The sequence below is a fragment of the Myotis brandtii genome, unplaced genomic scaffold, assembly GCF_000412655.1.
Source record: "Myotis brandtii unplaced genomic scaffold, ASM41265v1 scaffold38, whole genome shotgun sequence".
Taxonomy (NCBI): domain Eukaryota; kingdom Metazoa; phylum Chordata; class Mammalia; order Chiroptera; family Vespertilionidae; genus Myotis; species Myotis brandtii.
The window spans coordinates 2,324,421-2,351,738 of NW_005364596.1; the positions used below are offsets into that span (position 1 = coordinate 2,324,421).

General features: G+C 38.6%; 1 protein-coding gene across 1 annotated transcript in view; it reads left to right on the forward strand.

Annotated features, from left to right (window-relative positions):
• The window catches only part of COL25A1 (collagen, type XXV, alpha 1), a 497,755-nt gene that overhangs the window by 395,192 nt on the left and 75,245 nt on the right, over positions 1-27,318 (forward strand). The window contains exons 13-17 of the mRNA XM_014544731.1: positions 8,407-8,460; positions 10,388-10,414; positions 14,393-14,437; positions 23,089-23,121; positions 23,561-23,596. Of these exons, the coding sequence (XP_014400217.1) occupies positions 8,407-8,460; positions 10,388-10,414; positions 14,393-14,437; positions 23,089-23,121; positions 23,561-23,596 (195 nt within the window). The remainder of the gene's footprint in view (positions 1-8,406; positions 8,461-10,387; positions 10,415-14,392; positions 14,438-23,088; positions 23,122-23,560; positions 23,597-27,318) is intronic.

Here is a 27,318-nt window from a genome sequence, read left to right on the forward strand (position 1 = left end):
TGAGTTGAAATGGGAGGGGGAGAAAGGAGAAGGCAGGAAGATGAGGAATGTCTGCATGCTCTGTGATGTGACAGCTTCCCGAGAACACCAGGTATTCAGTCCTGAGCTTGCAAAAGGTCTGGGAAGAGAGGGGTTCTCCAGGCAACTGACTGACTGACATGTCAGAATTGGTCTGGGACAAAACAGAGGTGACACATGCAGATGCGGGACCGGAGAGCTGGTCTTGGACTTCCACAGCCTGTGAAACCGGGACTTGAGCCAAGTTTAATCAGATGTCTGAGGAATAAGAAGCCACCAGTGACATCTTTAGGCCAACAACAACAAATAATAATGATAGTGAAACTAAGTCTTAATTCTTTAGAGCCGGGAGAGAGGACGCATTTAATTTACCCCGCACACTGCATAGAAGAAAAACCAAGCTCCACAGAAGCTCAAGCCGTTTGCTCTGTGTCCCAGGACCAGAAGTGGAGAACATAGGACTAGACTGGAGGCTTCCTGAAGCCACTCTCCTAGTTTATACTAAAATGAAAGAGAAAAGAAGCATAAAAAATGAATGGGTTTTTGGACACAAGTTGCTCAAATAAAAGCAACACAAGATGAGAAATCAAAGACCCAGCTTCTAACCTCACATCTTCCTCTCACAACGAGTTGCCTCTGGAGAAGTTCCTTCCCTTCTCTGAATGTTTCTTCATCTGTTAAGAATGAGGCTTGGTTCACCTAACATACTCGCTATTTTGTGTATGTTTCTGCTTAGGGAAAAGCAGATGTTAGCGTGAGTTCATGAGGTAAACGGTGATACTTGGGTGAGTTCTGAAAGCGTGTTTTGGAAACGTAGATGACCTGTTAATTTATAAAACCAATACTGCCCCGGCTACTGCTCACCCTTCCCCTGAGGCACATGGGGTGAGGGACGGAGCAGATGGAAGAGGGGAGATAACTGAGTTATATGAACATATTTATGGCGGCCCGGTCTCTGTACCCACGGGCAGAATTGTTGGATCCTTTAGTCCTGGGCAGGCACGCTTCCCCTGCAGAGTCCTGGAGGGGCTCAGAGGCTTTCTTGAGAAGCTCGTTCTTGGCATCCAGTCCTTACCGGGACTCCTCTCCACACTCACTCCCACCCTTCCCTCTTACCCCATGCGCTTTCTCTGCTCTTCAATCCTAATCTTCCAGAGGGACCTACATGATTGGAGGTGTCACTGCTGGGTTAAGGTCTCTCCCATCTTTGTCCTGGGTCCTGCTGTAGCTGAGACAACCGACTGTTGTCACCATGGTTATAGGGCTTTTCCACTTTCCCAGTATTGAAAGGGTTATAAGCACTTCACATCTTTATGTAGGTTTAATGTGTTTGCATCTCCTGTATTTACTCTTTCCTCCAATATGTATGTTCTGAACAATTATTATGTGTCAGGAACAGTTTCTAGTGAACAAAATAGACAAAATTTCTATTCTAGTAGTGGTGAGGGAATGGGGATGGCAGTTGCCAAATAAAATACACAATTAAACTTGAACTTCAGGTAAACAACCCATAGTTTTTGATATGACTATATTCCTTTTATTGCTTGGGATATATTGAACTAAAAAAGTATTTGTTGTTTATCTAAAATTCAAATTTAGCTGGGTATTTTGTATTTTTATTTCCCAAATCTGGCATTCATAGTAAGGGAGATAAAACTTTTCTTTTTTTAATTATAGCGTAGGTGGTAATTGGTGCAATAGAGAAAATAAAGTGAGACAATGGGCAGAGGGAGTGCTGGCAGTGGTGGAGATTCTGGGGCCACCCCTGTAACAAGGGGACTTTTATATATCGCCAATATACAAGTGGGCTGTGTTTTAGATGTAAAATGGGTGTAGATAATATACATAAAAGAACTGTTTCCAAGGATGAATAGTTCAGCAGACCACCCCTCACAAACTTACTAAAAAGATAGCGGAGCAAAACTATATGTTATCAGTGTCAACTGGATCTCCCTTACGTCAAACTTCTTAAGCTGGGGGTGGGTATCCCTGGGAGTTCACACAAGTGTGCACAGGTACAAAAAGAATAAGGGTTCTTCTAGAGCACTGATAACACTTGAAGGTTGGAGCTAAGATTCTTATTTTGTACGAGAGGCCCTGTGCATGAAATTCGTGCTTGGGTAGGGTCCCTAGGGCTGGCCGGCGATCAGGGCAAATCTGGGCTTTCCAGCTGCCGGCCAGGCCCTTCCTTCATTCTGCGCCACCCCCTGGTGGTCAGCGCACGTCATTTCGAGCAATTGAACTCCCGGTCTTCCAGTTGAATTCCCGAGGGGACACTTTGCATATTAGGCTTTTATATACATAGATTGTTGTGTCATGCTACATTTCTATAAATGTTAAGGTAGAATATATTGGTTATTTTGTACCTTCTATCTTCACTCAAGTTCATGTTCATACTCTTTTGCCATTAGGAGACTAGAATGAAAAACTAAATCAGAGAGAGAGAACACATATGAATGGAGAGCAGGAACCCCATTTTCCTACCTCTTTCCCAAATAGTTATATCTGAAGTCTGGGTTGGGTGCCTCACCTTCAAAGAATCCTCCTCTACCAAGTGTTGTTTATCCAATTGCTGCCAAAACCTTTGAGGCCCTGAAGCCTAAAAAGGGGACAGCTACTCTCCACCGTGACTGCCCATAGAGGAGGAATGACTCAAGGCCAGTCCTGCTCACTACGCAAGCTACTGAGATCCTTCAGCATTCTGTCACCGCCAGGAAGAAAGGTCCCATACAGCCAGTGTTTAGAGAGGTATCCGTGGCCTCGCTGCCCACTTTTAGTCTTTATTTTATCGCACATATGCACCAACACCACCAATTCCAACAATCTTAAGACTGACGCCACATTCTGGTCCATGTTCCTTATAGTTATTTTTCTCTTCTGTTTGGATGAGTTCTTTAAGAAAATTCAGTACTAGTACATAACAGAAGCAAATCTGTTCTTGACAAGTGAATGTAAAATTATATTATGCTAAAAATGTTAAGCTATGACTCATTCTCATTGCCAGAGTGAAAAACAATTATGATTGAGTAATGGCGAGCGATATTGCTGCTAAATAACCTATCTCCCTTTAGCACTCAATTACATGAGAAAACTGCATTCCTTTCTGTCTTTAAGTATTTTTTCAAGTTGTACCTGAAATAATTGTAAAAGCCCTGAATTATGTTTTACATTAGAGTTCTAAAGAGTGGTGTAAAAAAAAAAGAAAGAAAGAAAGAAAAGAAAGCCATCCTTCTTAAAAGTCAGCCCAACTTATTTTTAGCTTGAATATGCGAATTATCCTTTGGGAATAGCCTTAGAATTTAAAGTATATTAGAGAAAACCCCATCAATCTACCTGTAGTTAAGATGTTAGCTGCTGTTTCTCTTTATTCTGTCTTTGGATTGTCCTTCAGAATGTGTGAATGTGAAATGCATTCAGAAAAAAAATGGATAGTACCAACAAATGATACTGTCTCTCTTTTCTTTGGTCTGTCTTTTCTGATATATTTCTCTGAATGTGTACATTTTTACTACATTATGTAACAATAGAATATTATTATAACTTTATTTGAAGAAGCTTCATGATAATTATATTTTGTACTCATATCAGAAAACATGAACACCATATATGACATATGGTTCATTCTTCATTAAGACGTACCTTTGATTTATATTTATTGTGCCTCTTTACTTCATGAAGTCTAAGAAAACTTTGCTTAAAAAAATAGTCTATCACCTGACCAGTATAGCTCAGTGGTTGAGCATCAACCCAGGAACCATGGGGCCACCAGTTCAATTCCCAATCAGGGCACATGCCAGGGTTGCAGGCTTGATCCCCAGTGGGGGTCATGCAGGAAGCAACCGATGTATTGATATTTTTTATCTCTCTATTCTTCTTCCTTCCTCCCTTTCTAAAAAAATCAATAAAATACATTTTAAAAAACAATCTATTACTTCAATTAGATGCCCCAAGCTATTTTTGTATATATATTTTCTCACTCAAAAATAAGCTCTTTAGACACAGACATTTGCCACATCTATTTCATCTTTATATACCATGAAAAAGCCCAGAGTAGTGCATAAAATAAATTTTCACTAAATTCAGTGTTAGTTGAATGAATTAATGTAGTGATGGCGAACCTATGACACGCGTGTCAGAGGTGACACACGAACTCATTTTTTTGGTTGATTTTTCTTTGTTAAATGGCATTTAAATATATAAAATAAATATCAAAAATATAAGTCTTTGTTTTACTATGATTGCAAATATCAAAAAATTTCTATATGTGACACAGCACCAGAGTTAAGATAGGATTTTTCAAAATGCTGACACGCCGAGCTCAAAAGGTTCATCATCACTGAATTAATGCCTTCCAGTACCCCGTAACCTAACCTTGGTATGCAAAGTTGTACAGCATTTTATCTTTAACATTTCTTTCTCACAACCCAAGAAACTAAGTTTGGATAACAACAGAATGCTCCAAAACCTCCTAATCTAAGTTTGCATATATTTTTCTTGATATAATTTATTTAAAAGGTGAAGTTCTTTGAGTCATTTTTTTCCTTCATTTCATTTTCTTTTGATTCACTTAGGAAAAGCTTATTCAATTTTTAGCTTTAAAATTTTATGAGATATGTATTTAAATTATAAACACATGGAAAATATTTAACCTTACAAGTGATAAATGCAAAACTGAGCAACAGTAACTCTTCTGTGCTTATTAAAATAGCCAAAAATTATTAAAATTGTGATAGCCAGTGCTGATGAAATTGTGGAAAAGTAACAGAGTGGGTGCCTATATATGCAGATAAAACTCAGAACCTTTTTGGAAAGCAATTAAGAAATATTTGCAGAGGTGTTTTTTTTAGTTTATGTTTAACTAGAAGCCTGGTGCACGAAATTCATGCACTGGGGGAAGGGTCCCTCAGCCCAGCCTGCACCCTCTCCAATCTGGGACCCCTCAGGGGATGTCCGACTGCCGGTTTAGGCCTGATCCCTATGGGCAGTCTGACATCCCTCTCACAATCCAGGACTGCTGGCTCCCAACTGCTCGCCTGCCTGCCTGCCTGATTGCTCCTAACCGCTTCTGCCTATCAGCCTGATCACTCCCTAACCACCCCCTGCCAGCCTGATCGATGCCTAACTGCTCCTCTGCTGGCCCGATCACCCCCAACTGCCCTCCCTTGCCGGCCTGGTCGCCCCAACTGCCCTCCCCTGCCAGCCTGGTCACCCCTAACTGCCCTCCCTTGCTGGCCTGGTCACCCCTAACTCCACTCCCCTGCTGGCCTGGTTGCCCCCAACTACCCTCCCCTGCTGGCCTGATTGCCCACAACTGCCCTCCCCTGCCAGCCATCTTGTGTGAGGGTGTGATGGTCAATTTGCATATTACCTCTCTATTATATAGGATAGCAAAAAAAAAGGAAATTACCTAAGTATTCAACAATTTGGGACAGATTAAACAGGTTCAAACCTAACTTTGGTAAATGATAATTCAACTATTCACAAGACAATCATGAATAGTGTGTGAAAACAAATGTGTGATATCTATATTCTATACATATAAAAGCCTAATATGCAAATTGTCTCCTCAGGAGTTCAATTGGGAGATAATGAGTTTGATTGCTTGCTATGATGTGTGCTGACCACCAGGGCATGGCGTGGAATGAAGGATGGCCCCAGCCAGCAGCTGGCAGCTGGGGAAGGGAAGCTCTGGCCAGCAGCTGGAAGGCCCCAATTGGCCCTGATCACTGGCCAGACCTAGGGACCCTACCCATGCACAGATTTCATGCACAGGGCCTCTAGTAAAATAATAATAAAAAACAGGTCAGACTATGTAATCAGCTGACAATTGCTTAAAAATATGTAAGCATACATAAAAAAAAAAAGACTAGAAGGAAACAGGACAAAATGAAAATGATTATTATAGGGTTATGGGATCATGGGTGCAGTTTTTATTTGTTTCCTTTTATGTTAAAATATTATTTTTAAAATGTATAAAATCTATAAAAAAAGGGATCAAGTTTTAGTCCCTCAATGTCCATATATTAAGGTAGATGTTATGTAGATACCTAAGCAATGTTTCTCTTCCTTGCTTCAAAATCTCAGCATATATTTTGTCCAGAATACCAGGACCAAAGGTTAGTACAAGTAAAACCAAGTGGAATCATTTGAGACATGTGTTTTTATGAAATTTTAAACTATTACAATTTTTTAAATATCCCACTGGAAATAATTGCTTTTTTTGTCAATAGTATACTAGTAATAAGCTACAGTACAGAACTTTGTGACTGGTGAATAAATTATGTTTGTGATTCTTGTTAGCAGTACAAATGCAGGATGTGATTGTCTAAAACCTATATTCTGGGACACTTAAATAACATGAGAATGTCCAAGTTTCAAATATGACTGTTGTCATTTGACATTTATCATGAGTATATTAAAACACAGGCCATGTTTGTACTGCCTAAATTTTGCATACTATTTACACAACTTATGCTGGGCTTGACCATTTATTTATTATTATTATTATTATTATTACTACTACCATGCTTATTCTTTGAAAGTCTAAATAAAGTTTGTATTGTTCCCTGGTAGCATTTATTGTTTGCATTCAACCATGTGTTTGGACATTAGCGCATCCTGTTGTAGTCTTTGAAGAAAGCAGACTGGATAGCTCTTTTTCTGGTTGCACAGTAAAATGATAGTCCTCTTTCGGAGTGGATTCTATTTCCAAGTTCTTACCCTTTTAATTTACAAATGGTCTATCAAAATTTTCCTATAATGGCCAGCGTTATTCCAAGATAGCAGTTTGCCATTTTAGTAAGGAAAGTGCAAGAGTTATGATTATAGTGTAACTTGATATAGGAAGCAGAATTTCTTCCATGAAGTTAAGACTTTCACAATTATAATAATCCAGTATAATAGTAAAACATGTTTTTCTTTTCTAGAAAGATACTATAAGCTTCACATTGCTTAGTTTATCTGATAGATGTACATAAATCACCTTTATACGTAATATTTAATTCAGGTTTCTATACATTCTGAAAGGGCATTTATAAATGAGAAGTATAAACCGACTGATAATGGGGATAGAATACTCATCACCTACTCTTCTCCAGACCTGTGGATGCATTCACTCATTCAGCAGTGCATCATATTGTTAAGAGCACAGTCTCTTATGCCAGATCATGAGAGTTCAAACCTTGGCTGTAGTTGTGTAAATCTGAAAAAATTATTTAACCTTTCTGTGCTTCACTTTGTTCATCTGATAGGTAGGGATAAAGATAGTACTTACCTCGTAGAAATTTGTGATAATAGAGTTAGTGAATGTAACGTTCCTGGCACTTAAATGTTACTACTATTATGATCATTAATGTACGTATTTTCATATATGTATATGTTCATATGTATTTTTGCTGAGAGCACCAATATTAAAATGGCACAATCCCTGCCCCCCCAGGTGACTTACAAAACATGCTTAAAAATCAACTAAATTTGCTGTGAAACTAAAACTAATCTAAGAATGACATTTGTTTTTTTTTTTTTAATTAACTAAGAAGCAACTTTACAACCCTCAGTGGAAGAAGAAAGTGGTCCAGTCATTGGAGCACATAATCAAGGGCTTTGGAAAGGTTTTCAAATGAAAATGAAATTCTAGTTGCTCTAAGTTGGAGCCACATGGAAGCCCTGGGAGCCAGAGTCTCTCTCCTTTGCTTCGGGCTTTTCAAGGCACTTCTCCTCCTTGGTAAACATTTGCTGGCTCAGCATCTAAAAAGACTGGGATGCATCATCATCTTTCTGAAATGGAATGCTTTCTAGCATAATAGCCATCATCTTTCCCCCAAATTCCTATCATTCAATGTGACGAGAGCCATACGTCTGAATGTTTTATTCGAATTATTTTTACAGCGAAGTTGGAAAGAGAAAACAAAGCCATTTTCACTTTTTACTTTTGTATCAAATGTGTCTAAATGAATTAAGTAGATGTGTCTGTTCTTCACGCTTTAGATTTGGAAATGCTCATTTGATTAAGTCTAATTGTATAATGATTTAGTCTATATTTTCCTGAACTGACCAATCACTTAAAAGTCTTATGTTTTCAGATGTCTTTTACTCATGCAACAAATACTTATTTGTTGCCTACAATGTACCCAGTACCATGGTAGATGCTCATTTCACATTGATAAATTGCTTTTGCTTTCTTAATGGAGAAAAGACTGAACAAAAAAAAATTAGCCCAGTTTTATCTTTGGTGCTTAGCACTTTTTTGGGGACCAAATAAACTAACTTGAATTTAAACTGGTAGACACTTACTTTCTATCTATGCTTAGATGACCATATCTTCCAATGATTTATATAATGTGCTGATTTTGTCTATTTTATTTAGTAATGCCTATTTTTTATTTTAAGGGTGAGCCCGGGTTGCCTGGAGCAGTGGGACAGAACGGAATACCAGGGCCAAAGGTCAGTACAAATCAAACTTAAGTAAAATTATTTGAGACATGAGTTATCATGAAATTGTAAAACAATTTTTTTAATATCCCACTGGTTTTACCTATTTGTTATTGTTGTTTTTTGTCAATAGTGTAATATGCTATAGTACAGAACTTTGTGACTAATGAATAAATTATGCTTGTGATTCTTGTTAGCATTACAAATGCAAGATAAAATCATCTAAAACCTATATTCTAGGACACTTAACATGAGAAAGTCCATGTTTCAAATATGACTGTTGTCATTTGACACTTAATATGAGCATATTCAAACACAGGCCATGTCCATACTGCCTAAAATGTGTATACTAGTTACACAACTTACTAAAGATGCTGTTCTCAGTGCCGCTGTGGCTTTTGCTCAAGATTTGGCGGCCTCTAGCACTTACACAACAGAACCAGTTAATCGAATGAAGAGCAGAATAAAGACGTGGCATGTTTAAAATTTAAAAATGGATGTAGTCAATTACTAAAGAGGGAAAAAATGTAATGAAGATTATTTTTTTTGGATTGCAAGTTTTCTTTGTTTCTTGAAGAACAAATGAATCTGTTAAATATAAAAAGATTGGTGACAGTTTAGTTTAAACCAAACAGGCAGACAAATCCCAAATCCTTTGATGAGTGAACATCCCTTGAAGTACAAAACTAACGTCTAATCCTGTCAGCTGTGCTGGTGTTTATCCATACTCACAGATGCCTGTCAGCTGATTTTACAGATCACATTGCTATTGACAGGCACTTAGGATGGACCGAAAACCTGTAGACCTGTCCTTTGTCCTGTAAAAGAGGAAAGAAGATATTTCTTCTGGCTCTACGGCCATTCTCCTGGTCTGTTCCCTCTCTTGTTCCGTGCTAAAGAGCCAAATGGCAGGAGTTAATGCTCAAGGCCTGTTCTCAGTGCTATTCTTCTGTTGCCTAGCAACCCTCGATGGATGGTGAGCGCTGAAAGGTAGTCAGAAATTCAGAAAGCCAAAGGGTCAGGCTGACTTCCAGTGAGTGAAAATAATCTTGACTCCAAACTGACTTCTAGAGTGGGTTATAATTTTTAAAAACGCAATAATCACCTTAAACCATTTTCAAAGCAGTTGATCTCATGGCAGCACTTACACATTTTGTGAAGGAAATATTCTCATAAAGTGTATCATTTACTTTAGAACTCTCCCACGCCATCCCGTGTCCCTTCCCAGGTAAAGGGAAAATGAGATACTCTGCAGAGCACGGTTTTTCACTTTAGTCCGCATAGTGACAGGGTCATCATTCTGAGTAAAGACATTCTCCTAAACTCACTTTGATTCTGCCAGCCTGGTGTTTTTCCTGACGGTACCAGTGCCTCCCAAAGTACACCTGACTTGGAACATGCTGGTTACCGGTAGGGTAAAGAGAGTTCACGGCATTGTGAAGGGGTCCAAGTTCAGGACTGTGTTTATGGTCATGATAGGAGAAGACAGAACTACACGGGGACTCTGAATCCCTGAAATAGTCCATGTACCAGGGGCTGCTTTGAATAAAGACTTCGTGCAAGGATGTGCTCACCCACCTTACTGATGCTGAGTTTGGGCAGAATACAAAGTCCTGGACTAAAAAACTGCCCAAGACATTAAATTGCCACCACACTGTTCTCCTTAGAGCCCAGTTTAAGGATGATAATCTTAAATATCTTTCTTTAGTCCTCTAAAAGCAAAGAATTAAGATTTTTATTTTATATTGATATCCATACCCAATTCTCCCGGAAACTCATATTACCATTTGTTTTCATGTAGCTACTATATATTGCCCCCCAAAAGGGTCACATATGATTTATCAACTATGTTCAATATCTGATTTTGTTTGGTATTGCTTAATTGGGTGTTTTACAATTTAATATGTCACTCAATCTTTGTTCTTTTATTCTCCTCCAGGGAGAACCTGGAGAGCGAGGAGAAAAGGTGAGGTTTATTCTACCCACATTTATCTTCCCCCCTCCCCCAAAGAGGTACCAAGCAGAACTGTATAAAGTATGGACAGATAAATACATTTAGATATAGATGTATAGATAGATATAGATATAATGACCACTGTTTTTTTCATAATTAATTAGTGGAAGGAGAAAATTGTGTAATTCGTATGTATAGAAAGAAATTTTTAAAGGGCTTAAAGAAATGGAGGGAAAAGGAGCAAATTTAAACATTCTATGTCTGGATTTTAAATGACTTTCAGAAATCCCTGGGCCTGCAAAATTTATAGGAGAAGACAGAACTACACGGGGACTCTGAAACCCTGAAATAGCCCATGTACCAGGGGCTGCTTTGAATAAAGACTTCATGCAAGGATGTGCTCACCCACCTTACTGATTCTGAGTTTGGGCAGAATACAAAGTCCTAGACTAAAAAACTGCCCAAGTATTAAATTGCCACCACACTGTTCTCCTTAGAGCCCAGTTTAAGGATGATAATCTTAAATATCTTTCTTTAGTCCTCTAAAAGCAAAGAATTAAGATTTTTATTTTATATTGATATCCATACCCAATTCTCCCGGAAACTCATATTACCATTTGTTTTCATGTAGCTACTATATATTGCCCCCCAAAAGGGTCACATATGATTTATCAACTATGTTCAATATCTGATTTTGTTTGGTATTGCTTAATTGGGTGTTTTACAATTTAATATGTCACTCAATCTTTGTTCTTTTATTCTCCTCCAGGGAGAACCTGGAGAGCGAGGAGAAAAGGTGAGGTTTATTCTACCCACATTTATCTTCCACCCTCCCCCAAAGAGTTACCAAGCAGAACTGTATAAAGTATGGACAGATGAATAGATTTAGATATAGATGTATAGATATAGATATAATGACCACTGTTTTTTTCATAATTAATTAGTGGAAGGAGAAAATTGACTTAAAGAAATGGAGGGAAAAGGAGCAAATTTAAACATTCTATGTCTGGATTTTAAATGACTTTCAGAAATCCCTGGGCCTGCAAAATTTCTTTTCTCCCTGCTCACTAATGCCACTCCAGTGCTTTTCTGAGCATCCACATCTCTCTACTGCTTCTTAGGTCACTGAGTTAAAGGGATACAGATGTTGACCGGAGCGAATATACTGAGAGTTGCCCCACAAAGAATTCCCATAAAAACCAAAAAGAGAAACAAAAGAAGAAGAGTGCCATATGTTAAATTTCTCTCTGCTGTCCTTCCTTACTACCTTTGGGCATGTCCTGATCATTTTTAGACTCTCAGAGCATATTGTAAAGCTAATTTTCCTGGTTCTCATGCTTCTTTCTAGTGTTTGAGAAGTGAGCTATCTGCATAGGAAACTTCCAGATACTCCATAATGCTCTTCATAAGTGATCTGATCTTTCTGACAAATCAGCATCATCACCTCTCCTCCCCAAAGAAATACCTCTAAAGATCCAGCAAACGTTTGAATGTAACTCTAATTTAGGTGTTGAAAAACCAAAAGAACAAAAGCCACTTATTTAAATGGAAGGAGAGCAAACCAGAGGGGACACTCAGACCCTCTGTCCCAGGTCTGTCTGCTCTGAGCCTGTTTTCCTAATAAGAAAGTTAGTTTCTTTGCTTTCGTTTTTTAATAAAGGGATTTGCAATTTTTTTTTTAAGTATGCTGCCTATTGAGGTCCCTCATAACAGATTATCAGCACATTTACATGGCATCCAGCCAGTTCGTGGTCATTAACTTGAAGTTAATTAGTCACCTGATGACTCTTTTGTGTGGACACTCAGGAGGAAAGAGGGGCAGAGCCAGCACCATCCCGGCTCCTCAGATAAAGTAGCTCAGGCTCCCAGGCTGCAGTGGGGTATCCGTCACCAGACAAAGGCCTGAGCAGGTTAGTGTCATGCTTATGAAAAACAAGAAAAGACGCGAGAGAAAAAAAAAGTCTTCCTCCCTCGCCACCCCTCCTTCTCTCAGGGAAACAGTCATCAATAGTTTCTCTCTTATTTTAAGGAAATTTTTAAGTGAAAAAAAAGTGACCTCTTCTGAAGACAGACAGAGGGCTTATGGAGTGCAAGAACAATAATGCATTGTTGTTGCTAACAGCTTGTGTCAGAGACTGTCCTAGTTGCTTTACACACAGTACATTGTTTATTTCTTACCACCCCATAAAGTATTCTTGCCCTTATGTCACACATGAAAAATACGATGCATAGAAAATTTCATTTGCCCAGTCAGTTTTGGAGTTGGGCTTAGTCTCTCTGGCTCCAAATCCATGATATTTCCACCATAACATGCTACGAATTCAGAATTTAAGGAAGCAAAGCATGGGTAATAAACAGCTGACTTTTTTTTTTCGTAGGAGAAGACAGAACTACACGGGGACTCTGAATCCCTGAAATAGTCCATGTACCAGGGGCTGCTTTGAATAAAGACTTCGTGCAAGGATGTGCTCACCCACCTTACTGATGCTGAGTTTGGGCAGAATACAAAGTCCTGGACTAAAAAACTGCCCAAGACATTAAATTGCCACCACACTGTTCTCCTTAGAGCCCAGTTTTCTTTGCTTTCGTTTTTTAATAAAGGGATTTCCAAGCAATTTTTTAAGTATGCTGCCTATTGAGGTCCCTCATAACAGATTATCAGCACATTTACATGGCATCCAGCCAGTTCGTGGTCATTAACTTGAAGTTAATTAGTCACCTGATGACTCTTTTGTGTGGACACTCAGGAGGAAAGAGGGGCAGAGCCAGCACCATCCCGGCTCCTCAGATAAAGTAGCTCAGGCTCCCAGGCTGCAGTGGGGTATCCGTCACCAGACAAAGGCCTGAGCAGGTTAGTGTCATGCTTATGAAACAAGAAAAGACGCTAGAGAGAAAAAAAAAGTCTTCCTCCCTCGCCACCCCTCCTTCTCTCAGGGAAACAGTCATCAATAGTTTCTCTCTTATTTTAAGGAAATTTTTAAGTGAAAAAAAAGTGACCTCTTCTGAAGACAGACAGAGGGCTTATGGAGTGCAAGAACAATAATGCATTGTTGTTGCTAACAGCTTGTGTCAGAGACTGTCCTAGTTGCTTTACACACGGTACATTGTTTATTTCTTACCACCCCATAAAGTATTCTTGCCCTTATGTCACACATGAAAAATACGATGCATAGAAAATTTCATTTGCCCAGTCAGTTTTGGAGTTGGGCTTAGTCTCTCTGGCTCCAAATCCATGATATTTCCCACCATAACTGCTACGAATTCAGAATTTAAGGAAGCAAAGCATGGGTAATAAACAGCTGACTTTTTTTTTTCTAATGCATTGCTTTGTGGATAGAAAGGAGATGTTAGTGAGGGAACAGGCATAGGAAATCTCAAAAATAACCAAGGAAACATAAACTCCCCAAGTTTTGATTTAAAAAAGCAGTTTTGTAACAAAATCAAAAACATTTACTTCACAAATGCAAAACATGTAAGTAGAGATAAGCCCGATATTCAGGGCACAGGTCTTGAGGGCTGGCTCATGCACTTTGAGGCCCTGGAGATTTGAGATGGGCTTCAAGACAAGAGTGGGATTCAGACAGATCAAAGGGAAAGGGCGAGTCAGGGGTCCAGGTGGCGGGATAGGCACAGAGTTGGTGAGGCATGTGGCATATTGAGGGAACAGTCAGGAGAAAGTCTGTGTTACAGTGGAGTTTTGAGCAGGAGAAAGAGGTCGAGTAAAGGAAGCTTTAAGTGCCAGGATAAGCTACTAGAAGTCAGAGAAATTGCTGCTTTTCATTAATATCATGGAGTAATTTAAAACTGCTCAGCCATGTTCAATGTAAAAAAACTATTTAGATCAGTGATATCAGTCAGCTGCTCAAGTAGAACATTTGCCACAGATTTTAATATATGGTGCTTTTGAAAGAAAACTTAAAATAATGGAAAATCCTCTTTGTATAATGTCACCAATGTATTTTACATGTATCGCTTTTTTCCCCCTCTTAGGGAGATGCTGGCGAGAGTGGTCCCAAAGGTGATGCGGGCGAAAAGGTACAGTGTTGGCAAATACAAAAGAGTATGTGTATGAGCAAGAAAGAGTATTCTGTATATATGAAAATGGGAAATTTTGAAAAAGATACGTGAATGGTAGTATCTTTGTTTCATAAGAAAATAGAAAATTCTACAAATTTAGAAAACATTTAAATATTTAATATATAAAAGGTGATTATTCCTCAAGCTCCTAGCTATAAATTTAAATATTTTAAACATAAAATGGTATGTCACAAATTTCAGAAAATGTATAGCTAGGTTTCCAGGCTTTCAAGGAATAAAAACACTTATTCATGTGTAAAGGGCACACGCCCTTTATCTGCAGATATACAAATAGAATTTCTAAAGTGATTCTGTTTGTCACAATGTTAGGAGAAAACACATCAGAGGATTGGGGTGAGATTTAAAAGTTTGAGAGTAAATGTCACTTGATTAGACTCTCGAATGCAGTCAAAGATTTGCCTCAACTTAAAATGACTCAATCCGGATATTTTGTCATTATTTTTGGTCTTTTAAACAGTTCATAGTATAGTGGTCTTGTGGCTCATCTTCCTACTCCCTCTCTTTTCCCTCCAATAATCATGGCAGCTTTTGCCTCAGTTCAGACTGACAGACATCTCTGGCATAAGGCGGATATTTTATTCCTCTTGTGCTATCTGTTAAGAATGAAGGAAAATATCTTTTTTAAGAAACTGAGAATAAATATCAGTCATATTTTAATTTAAATCAACCTAAATTAGTTGAGTACTGAAAAAAAGAACTGTATTATTTATTTAGGCTTATAGTTCAGAATAAGAACATTCCACTTTGGAAATTATTGCAATACAGATGGGTAATGGTTACTCATAAAAACATACCCATAAAATAAAGAGAATTTTACCTTTCTCATTCTTATAAATATTAATATAACTATGGCACGGTGATAGGAATGAATTAATGTCACCAAGTAGCAGGAATGTTTGTATTCATGGAGCAGTCTAGCCATTAGGGTAGACTCTCAACTTCTTGGAGGTTGGGGTTTCCCAGCCTCAGCACAACTGACAAGACCAGATCATTGTTGTGGGGACTGTTGGATGTTTAGCATCATTCCTGGCTCTGCCCACCACATGCCAGTAGCATCCTTGAGTTGTGACAACCAAGACCATCTCAAGACGTTGCCAAATGTTCCCTAAAGACAAAATTACCCCTAGTTGTGAATCACTGATGTAGGCCCATTCTATTTACCTGCCAAATTTAAGTATCATGCTGAAATCAAATATGACATGAATATATTTAATACTAATGAGAACGATGATATACCTCGATGATTCTCGAAGTCAAAGTTTCAAACCCTAGATACGTAAACCTGTGTTATATTTAACTTTGCTTGTTTTGCTTAGAAGCAGAAATTAGCAAACTTTTCTTATAAAGGGCCAGGAAATTAATATTTAGGTTTTGTGGGCCAGATGACCTCTGTCACAACTACTCAACTCTGTCGCTGTAGTGTGCCAGCACCCGTAGACAATAGATACACAAATGAGTATGGCCGTGCCCTATACTTTTTAACTTTGGATGCTGAAATCTTAATTGGTGAAATTTTCATGTATTGTGAAGTGTTATTGTTGATTTTTTAAAGGAGTCTCTCCTCAGCCAGCCTTCCTGTGGTTCTGGGTGATGTCCGTTCCGTCCTTTAGTTGTATTTTTGAAGTGGTTGTTTGCGGCAGCAGTCTCCGGTGTCTACCTATGCCGCCATCTTGGTCTCTCCCCAAATTTAAATATTTTAAACATAAAATGGTATGTCACAAATTTCAGAAAATGTATAGCTAGGTTTCCAGGCTTTCAAGGAATAAAAACACTTATTCATGTGTAAAGGGCACACGCCCTTTATCTGCAGATATACAAATAGAATTTCTAAAGTGATTCTGTTTGTCACAATGTTAGGAGAAAACACATCAGAGGATTGGGGTGAGATTTAAAAGTTTGAGAGTAAATGTCACTTGATTAGACTCTCGAATGCAGTCAAAGATTTGCCTCAACTTGAAATGACTCAATCCGGATATTTTGTCATTATTTTTGGTCTTTTAAACAGTTCATAGTATAGTGGTCTTGTGGCTCATCTTCCTACTCCCTCTCTTTTCCCTCCAATAATCATGGCAGCTTTTGCCTCAGTTCAGACTGACAGACATCTCTGGCATAAGGCGGATATTTTATTCCTCTTGTGCTATCTGTTAAGAATGAAGGAAAATATCTTTTTTAAGAAACTGAGAATAAATATCAGTCATATTTTAATTTAAATCAACCTAAATTAGTTGAGTACTGAAAAAAAGAACTGTATTATTTATTTAGGCTTATAGTTCAGAATAAGAACATTCCACTTTGGAAATTATTGCAATACAGATGGGTAATGGTTACTCATAAAAACATACCCATAAAATAAAGAGAATTTTACCTTTCTCATTCTTATAAATATTAATATAACTATGGCACGGTGATAGGAATGAATTAATGTCACCAAGTAGCAGGAATGTTTGTATTCATGGAGCAGTCTAGCCATTAGGGTAGACTCTCAACTTCTTGGAGGTTGGGGTTTCCCAGCCTCAGCACAACTGACAAGACCAGATCATTGTTGTGGGGACTGTTGGATGTTTAGCATCATTCCTGGCTCTGCCCACCACATGCCAGTAGCATCCTTGAGTTGTGACAACCAAGACCATCTCAAGACGTTGCCAAATGTTCCCTAAAGACAAAATTACCCCTAGTTGTGAATCACTGATGTAGGCCCATTCTATTTACCTGCCAAATTTAAGTATCATGCTGAAATCAAATATGACATGAATATATTTAATACTAATGAGAACGATGATATACCTCGATGATTCTCGAAGTCAAAGTTTCAAACCCTAGATACGTAAACCTGTGTTATATTTAACTTTGCTTGTTTTGCTTAGAAGCAGAAATTAGCAAACTTTTCTTATAAAGGGCCAGGAAATTAATATTTAGGTTTTGTGGGCCAGATGACCTCTGTCACAACTACTCAACTCTGTCGCTGTAGTGTGCCAGCACCCGTAGACAATAGATACACAAATGAGTATGGCCGTGCCCTATACTTTTTAACTTTGGATGCTGAAATCTTAATTGGTGAAATTTTCATGTATTGTGAAGTGTTATTGTTGATTTTTTAAAGCTATATAAAATATAAAATCCATTCTTAGCTCATGGGCTATACAGGAACAGGTGGGTAGCTGATCTGGCCCTTGGGCCATAGTTGCCACCTCAGTTTAAAGACAGGAAATCTTCTAAACAGAGAGCAGTTTCTTCAAGTTAAAAAAAAAATTATGCCAAGTCTGAACTACGCCTATGTGAACTTAGGTACAGACTTTTATGCTTCAGAAGATATACTTTTAAAGCTTCATTTTTGGAATATAGGCCAGTAATTGTTTCTTTAATCACACATTTTTTAAATGTAATTTTCCAATAGTAAAGGAACTTTTTTCTTTTACAAGACCATGTTCATCTCAAAGGAATACTGTTCGTACTTTTTATATTAATGCAAATCATTTACCATACTGACTCACACATAGTAAACTCTCAATAAATGTTAGCTTTCTTACCACATGGAAATTGAAATCAACTAGATTGGTTGTTTTTCTTTTTTATCAAGAAGTTTTATTAGTCAACTGAAATTAAGTGCAAGAAATGCTTCAGTTAAAACGGAAATCATTTCTATAAACTTGCAATGGGTCTAAACAGGGAATTGTAAATAGGAATCTGTAGCGTATAATATGTAATCTGACCTGCAGCATTCATCCCCGAGAATGCTGTAATTGGAATATAATTTTTGATGTGTTTTTTAAACATTTCCTGCTTCTGTCACATAATTTGTTTCCAGCATGTTGGAAACACTCTTCTCATGGCCTTTGGGTTTAGTATGTGAAACTAATTCATCATATACCAAGTTTGAGATGTAAAATCAAAAAATGCTTCGTTTCTGCCATTGATGTAGTAAAAATTACGTCATGGACTGATTCACTTTAATAGGATTTTTTTCCCCTTTTGATCCAACTCGGTGCCTTTGGATGGGAAAGCAATCTAAGCCATTCCAGACTGGTCATCTGGAAATGCTGTGCAGCTATAAAACCACTGGGCAGGGCGTCCCCGTGGCCAGCGAGTGTGGTGCACTCCAGGTTTAAGAATGACCTGCCAGAAACTGGTTTCAGTCATGTGTGGGGTTACTCTGGGAGGGCTGTGTTCTGCTCTTCGGAGTATTGATCCCACCAACAAAAGTGGAAATGGGTTTCTTATCTGTTTCCCTCCACCTGAAAGTAGACGTTTGTGTGGCGCACTGGATGGCTTGGCGGTGCCACTCTTTTGTTTGCAATTTTATCTGTGGGTGCAGAAGCTCCGCCTTCATGCTCTTTGCTCCCCCATCTCCATTCCCGTAAACACACTGCCTTCTTGGTGTATGGCTACCTAACGTCTGTGATTTACAACCCTTGAGCCGCTGCAGAAGCCACACTCTTATTTGGAACCACCAAGCACATTGTCATCTTTACTTAAAACCACGGGTAAAGGGCTATCCCAGTGGGTGCTCCCACCCCCGATCAATGCAGAGTCTTCTCTGACCGGGCACATCTGACTCCTATAGCTTAGGACCAGCCGTGGGCAAACTACGGCCCTCGGGCCGGATGCGGCCCGTTTGAAATGAATAAAACTAAAAAAAAAAAAAAAGACCGTACCCTTTTATGTAATGATGTTTACTTTGAATTTATATTAGTTCACACAAACACTCCACCCATGCTTTTGTTCCGGCCCTCCGGTCCAGTTTAAGAACCCATTGTGGCCCTCGAGTCAAAAAGTTTGCCCACCCCTGGCTTAGGACACTCTTGCTCTGTCCACCTCCACCTCCAGCTCCTAATCCTATTCTTCAGGCCACTGAAACCTGAATTTATGTCGTTTCCCTGGGGCAGCCTTCCAGTCTCCTCTGAATCGGTTAGGTTGCCTACTGTTCTCCCACAGCCCTCCTTATGATCCCTTTCAGAACCTGTACCACAATTTATTTAATTCTTTGTTTAATTGGACATTCCGCTCACTGAAAAAGAAAACACAAACCATGAAAAAACTATATGATACCAAATTGTTCTATTTCTAGCACCAGTCCAAGTTCCTGGAAGAGAACAAATAGTTATTGAATGAATAATCTTTAAAAAACTATTTTTGTTGTTGTTGCTTTCAGCTGTTTCTTATTTTCACTGAATGGGAGAACTTTTTCCTGTGCTGTGCATTTGTGTATCATGTCTTCTGTGTATTTACAGTGACACAGACATTTCCAAACCTGAGAATCTCTTCCTATCCCAGATTTTTTTTTATTTAAATGAAAAGAAAGTATCTTTGGTGCTTTCAATCAGTGATATTTTTGTATACATGTGTAAGTGAATGCGGGGATTGCAACTACATTGTTCACTGTTGTCACCCAGCTCCTAGCATCCCTGCATCTAGAACATGGCTGGCACATAACTGGTGCTCAATAGATATTTATTAAATGAATGACAGAAATATGGCCACATTCACTTTATATACCCACATAGACTTTATTAACACATACATATAATTATATACTGAATTTTGTGTTTGAAAATAATCACAACTGAAAATAACTCTATGTGCTTGAATGAAAAATACTGAAGTCAAATTCATTTACCTCAAGTATCTTCTAAAAGTATTTTCCCCATTTATGACTTACCCCATGAAAACTTCTGTTTCCAAACCAATTTATAAAGCTAAGAGTATACTTAATGCACAGGTTTTTTTTCCCTAATTGAATCCTGTATTCATTTTCACTGTTAGAGGAATGAGGATTATAAACACTGACTTTTCTTCCCACTACTTGCGGCATTATCCTTTAAAATGTTTAACTTATGAATGTCTTCCAGCAGTTACTTTGCCACTTAAAAGATATAAAAATTCCTTGAAATTTTACAGTTCTAATTTTTTAAGAGGATTAAAATATCACTCATAGTTGTCCAACAAATGAAACTGCTCCAATTCCCACAAATAAATCAGTCTTTTGGAGAACTGTCTTTTTTGTTTTTCCATCCACTTTCTGAGAACTAAATCTAGTCTTTTTTCTCATTAGCAGATTATCTAGCCACTTTCTGTTAAAACACTGAAAAATGTATTTAACCTACAGTTAATACAAGCAACTTTATTTACAGTTTACTATAACCTTTATATCATATTGTCAAAATAAAATAAACCAATACTTCTCTTATGACAATAGAATTTAGGAAGCCCAAAATTCACGTAGTCTCTAGTTGCTTCAATTTCCTCACCTATTAAATGAATATAGTAATATCTGCCCTAAATCATGGGAGTTTTGTGAGGTCTAAATGAGATGAAAGAGGGGTCTTAGCCAAGTCAAAGTTGCTTTTATGAATACAAAGGTCTTGTGCAAAATCTTGCAAAATTGATTCATTTGTGTTGATAGCTTTCAGACTTGATTTAGTAGAAATACATATAAGTGTTATTAGCCACATTTATTTCACTTCCCATTAGAGCTCAATTGATTGTTAATGATTGGGAAGAAAAATCATTGTCATTCTATAATATTTGGGGTCTTTTTTTATGTTTCATCATGGTTTAATTTTTTCCTTGGCTAATACAAATTACAGATGTCAAAGAAACTCACATATATCTCTCTATATAAAAGCCTAAGTGACCGTCACAACTGAACAGATGATCGAACAGGCTGTGTGGGGCGACCAGGCCGGCAGGGGGGTTAGTGAGGGACAACTAAATGACTGAGCAGCGGGCTGCAAAGATGGTGGTGCCCACAGCCAATAAGGAGGGAATATGCTAATTGACTGTCACACCCTCAGAGATGGCGGCACTCACAGCCAATAAAGAGGGAATATGCTAATTGACTGACACGCCTTCAAAGATGGCAGCACCCATAGCCACAAGATGGCGGCGCCCAGTCCCCTTGGTCTTGCCACACACCTGCCTCCAGAGTCCCCCAGTCCTCAGCACCCCAGCCACCCAGGGCCGGCCCAAGGCACAGGGAGCCTCAGATGGTGGCTGCCCAGCCGCCCAGGGCCGCCTGAGGCTCAGGTAACCAGGGCCGGTCGAGGTTTGCACTGCCAGCAGTGGCAGCAGCAGAGGTGTGATGGGGCATTGCCTTCCCCTGATCGCCGGATCGCCTCCCACCCCTGAGGGCTCCGCACTGTGAGAGGGGGCAGGCCGAGTTGAGGGACCCCCCCCTCCAGTGCATGAATTTTCATGCACCGGGCCTCTAGTATATATATCAGTTTCTTCAATAAGCTAATTTATTATTTTCAGTCTCCTTCCTAAGTTTTTTTCCCTTCCTAAAATTTTTTTTTCATTTTGGTTCTTGACTTCTGATCTGCTTAAAATATTCTGTTTTGAGATTTGTTCATTCACCATATGTGTATCAAACATATCATTTGGTTGGCTGGTTGGTTGGTTGATTAGTTGGTGAAGGGTTATTTGTGGCAAAGCCACTTCAGCCAAGATCCAAAGAAAGAGAAGGTGCCAGCCACAGGAGGAGGTGAGAGGAGGTAAGAATAAGAGAGGGGACAAGTGCTCCATGTGAACATGCAGAGACCTGAGCCTTATCTCTCTCTGTCTCTGAATGAGATTGATGAGCAGCTTCCTAACCCTAGAATGAGGAAATAGACCCCAGAGCTCCTTGAGCACTTGCACAGCTAGAACAGCTGAGGAAATCCCAATGTGTGCCTTTCTCCCTTGTGGCTATTTCCATTTTCGTAACAGTCTCAAGAAACTAAGTTTTCTCCCTTTGTGTTCATGGGACGGAGGACTACAAGGAGCTTGAAAATGCCGGCCCTTTGCTGGCCTCATTTCAGAAAAGGCAGCATTCTCAGCTATCCTCCACGGTCATTTCCACTCATCCCTATCTGCTCATTTATAACATATTTGCTCTCGAAATGCAGACACCCTCTGTGAAATCCGGATGGAATACAGTGCCTTTTAGAAAACCAGATTCTATCTCAACATTTTCTCTCAGATCTTCCATGTGTCCCTGTCACCCACAAGCCATTCATCATCCTGTAACTTTCCGGTGACTGGGTTACAATGAAATAAGTGTAAAGCTGGAAAAAACGTGCCGGTCCTAACTGGGACAATGCTTCAAGGGGAGACAAGCTGACCTGCTGCGTGGCTTTTTCCAGCACAGCGTCATTAACCCTTGACTTCATCTGTTGAACCCTGACTTTCTGAAGACTGGAAGGGTCAGGGAACTCCCACTAAATGATAGCCATTGACATTAATAAATTCCAGAAACAGAGAAAACCAAAATTCCAGATCCCCAAAATTATAATGTACTGCTTTAGAACACAATTTTAGCAGTAGATCAAGGGGAAGGCCCTTATTTATATATTTGTAATTTCCAAAAATATAATGGTCCTTATGTATTTTGCATTCAAAGTAAACCCATGTTTTTAGAAAGTACATTGTTTATCTTGGAAATTGTTGACATCTTAACAGCTGACAGATTGATACAAAGTCTTAGGGAGCCTAGTTAAGCCCATTAGTCATGGGGTTCCCTTGAGTGCCCCTGTCGATAATGGCTCTCTGTGTACTTGTGTGTTTCCTGTTCCCATAATTTGTGGAATAATCTCTCATGGATTTTATTTTAGGGTGACCCTGGATCATCTGCTGCAGGAATTAAGGTAACCCTAACCTTGCAAGAGTGTGTTCCCCAGGAGTTACAGTTTTTATTTTTATAAGCCTCTGCTTTCTCTTCTCTTTTACCACCACTGATGGTTATAACTGTTCCTATTCTCCTGCAATGATCAGCCTCCAAATACAACAGGAAGTATCTGCTGGAAATCTGATAAAGGCTTAGTAAGAGGTCTGGCCTTCTCTTCCCTTTCTGATTGGTTTTTATGGAAATGTGGATTTGGATGTGAGCTTTAGGTATATTCACAGCAAAAAAAAAAAAAAAAAAGCATTTCCTGTGTGTAGTGAGATGTAGAGTAACAGAATAAAATAAATGAAATATATGTGATCAAGGAGGCTGGGCCATCTCTGTGAGAGTGTCCAGAGGCATAAGGGTTTTGGAAAATTCTTGTAAGACTGTCCTTTTCATCTTTGGCTTTCTTTGGTCAGGGAGAACCTGGAGAATCTGGTCGTCCAGGGCAAAAGGTAATATCTTTATTTTAGTGTGATCTTTGTACTGTCTCACATTTTATATCTACTATCCGCTGTGTAGTAGGAGAACGACTGTTGCGAAATGAGGTGGTTTTTGTGCTTTGCTTGTTGATTGTTTTGCGTTTTAAAGGGGTAATGCTGTCACAAAAGTGAAAACACAGTGCGTGCGTGTAAAAGGACGCCTAATGGACTCAAGTCTGCACGTGCTGAGCTGTTTGAGACTGACAAAGACCAGCTGGGTTGGAATGCAACAATGTACCTTGCATGTTTAAAGACACTCTGCATGTTTCTATCTTTCATGAGAAGAAATGAATATTTACTAAGTGGTTTCAATAGGGAAGGATGGACAGTTCTTTTAAAATTATATTCCTTTTCCTCTCGTTTCCAATACTACCCTACTGACAATTTTTCTGTGAATAATATCTATCTGTGCATTGACTGTTACATTATACAAAGAGGTTTGTTCATGAACTGGAATTTAATTACAGACGCTAGCCAAACCACTTTGACCAATCTATAGATATAGCATAATTTTATTTTTATCATTTTCGCTTCACTTCAGGGATGCATGAGAGAACATGCGGTGAATGTGTTTAGATCCATATTCTCGTCTGAGTCTGAGGCAGGAAACAACTGTTAGCAGTTCATTGTCACGGCATCTGGCCATCAGTGCCCAGTGCAGTCAGATTTGAGATAACAGACGTATTATAGCTAACAAGTACATGTGAATTCCCCATTAGGTTAAATCTCTGAAGAGCATGATTCTGTCTTTGCCTAGCAGTAGCTGATGTAGGGGGGGAAAGGACATGAATAAAAACATAGAATTTATCTCATTAGTGTAAAGGGAAAGAGAGAATCAATTCCCTTGTAGTAGCTGGGAACCCTAAAACATGATAAAATGATGTTCCCACATTCTTGAAGTCGCTGAGAGGATCATTGCTTTGTTTTAAACTGGTGGGTTTAAAGTAATTTTTGAGTCTTTCACATTCTTCAAATGTTTCTCTACTTTAAAAATAGATTTTCCACCCTAACCGGTTTGGCTCAATGGATAGAGCGTCAGCCTGCGGACTCAAGGGTCCCAGGTTCGATTCCGGTCAAGGGCATGTACCTTGGTTGCAGACACATACCCAGTGGGGAGTGTGCAAGAGGCAGCTGATCGATGTTTCTCTCTCATCGATGTTTCTAACTCTCTATCCCTCTCCCTTCCTCTCTGTAAGAAATCAATAAAATATATATTTTTTTAAATAGATTTTTCTCTAGAAACTAAGAATCTAAGAGTAATGATTCATCAGGCCCAGTTTCAGGCAAAGTTGAGACTTTTCCAAAGAGCCCAGCAGAACTCTGAAAATTTTGCTCTTCAGTTCCTAAGATTTCCTCCTGATTATTTACTTGAGAAATTTGAAATTAGTGATGCCATCCTAATAGAGATCCATGGTCGGCTTTGGTTTAAAAAAAACAACAACTCATCTTCTCTGATGATCTAATTTTGGTTCCCCTAGTAAAAAATTACAGGCTAAATTTAAGCTGCTTTCCAATTCTGTGATATCTCTAAAAGAAATCTCTGCAACCATTAATCACTTTTTAATTTTTAATTTTAATTTTTCCCTTTTTATTGAATTTATTGAGAAGACACTGGTTAATGAAGTTATACAGGTTTCAGGTGCACAATTTCATAACAGCTTATCTGTACACTGTATGGTGTGTTCACCACCCCAAGTCAAGTCTCCTCCCATCACCATTATCCTCCCTATACCCTTCTCCACCTCTCTCAGCCCCCCTCCATCCCTCTGCAATTACCACACTATTTTTCATGTTCGTGAGTTTTTTTCTCTTTTGCTCAATCCCTCCACACCCCCACCAAACCCCCTCCACCCAGCTAATGAAGATCAAAATTGATTTTCAGTTGCTTGATAAAACATTGCCTTGTCATGAATATTTAAAAATATACTTCAAATGCATTTCTGGGAGTTTGTAGATTTGCATATGGAAACATGGAATTTTTTTTGTATTTCATCAAGCACCTGTTTTAAATTATATTGAGGGAAGTTTTCAACCAGCCTGAATGAACATGTGCCCTGAAATGAGCATCATCTTTTTCATTAATATTTAGGCCAGATTCTACCCTTTGACGCAATCTCACTTTCCCACAATATTTATGACTTCCTTTGTCTAATGTCTGGATTTAGCAATACTTACCCCAACATTAATTTAAAAGTAGAGTATTTCCATGCTTGCTTGCTTACTTAGATTAGAAAATGGCAAACAGAAGTGACTACAAAATCAATCCAAGAGATCTCTCATGGCCCTTTTCTCACCATTGCCAAACTGTGCTGTGGGCTCACTGGCACTTAAGCTCTTGCGTGTGGGACATTCCCAGAAAAATAGAGAATGAAAAGCCCCATTGACTAGTTTCCACTGTCTAGTATTTTATTTGTGATTGATAGATTAGTTAGAGTGTGTACATATGTTTATGAAGTGTGTAGATATTGTGTTTCACCACATAATCCTTTCCTTCCCAACTTCTCCATGTAAATAAAAATACTTGATCCCCCATTGGAAGGGACTCTCACAGTTGAACTCTATCAGAAGGACAGTGGACCATCACAGGAACATAGGGTAAAGGCAGTGTTCTTACTTTGACAGTAGACAGAGACCTCCTAAGGTGTAGGGAAAAGAGTGAAAGGGAAAGGAAAGCAGAAGTATAATGTATCTGTGTGACTTTTAGTCTACCTGGACAAGTATTCTTCAAATGGAATAACAAACCAATTCTTAATTATGACCTAGATCTCACCTTGGGTGGTGTATGCCCAAGAACTCAACTCAGAGAAGCTCCTGAACCAAGGAGTAGGCAAGAATGGAGGAATTAACTGAATTACTCTCTCTTAATTTGAAGATAAGCCTTAATGGTATAAAGATAGAAATTTTTTATAGGAAGAAATATCTTCCTAAAACTGTTAAGAGATGTTCCGTAATGGATAACATTAAATATTTTATAATCTTTTCTTAGGCCACTTTTTAAGTAAACATAAATTTGGAAATGTCAAATTTATGAAAATACAAGACTATGAAATATTAATTTCTGAAACATTTGTTCATTAATATATACATTTATAACCTCTACACATACATACATACATACACATATAATGTAGGGAACAACTATATGCTCAAAGTCTCTAGGTATTCAATCTACATTAAAAAAATATTCCATAATATCTTATAAGTCATTCTCATTGTTAGAAAATAATGGATGTGTGTCTATATGTGCATGTGTATATAAATATCTTTCTTCAAATTAGTCATATGATCCTTTTAATTTGGCCAGAGGGAAGGGTGTGGTGAGAACTGCTGGGAAACAGTGTTAAAACCTATACATTTTCACATATGTTTCAAATAGAATGTTCTGAGTTTTAGGAGACTTTTCTAAAACAATACAGAACTACAGATTTGTCACCAATAGATTTACTTTTTTGGTTGTATACTCTACTGCAATGTAGTATTTTCCAGGGCCTTTTTTTTTTTTTAAGTAAAAGAGAATTGCCTGGCTGGTGTTGCTCAGTAATTGAGAGTCGGCCTATGAACCAGAAGGTCACGGTTCGATTCCTGATCAGGGCACATGTCTGGGTTACAGGCTCAATCCCCAGTGCAGGGCATGCAGGAGGCAGCCAATCAGTGATTCTCATCATTGATGTTTCTATCTCTCTCTCCCTCTCCCT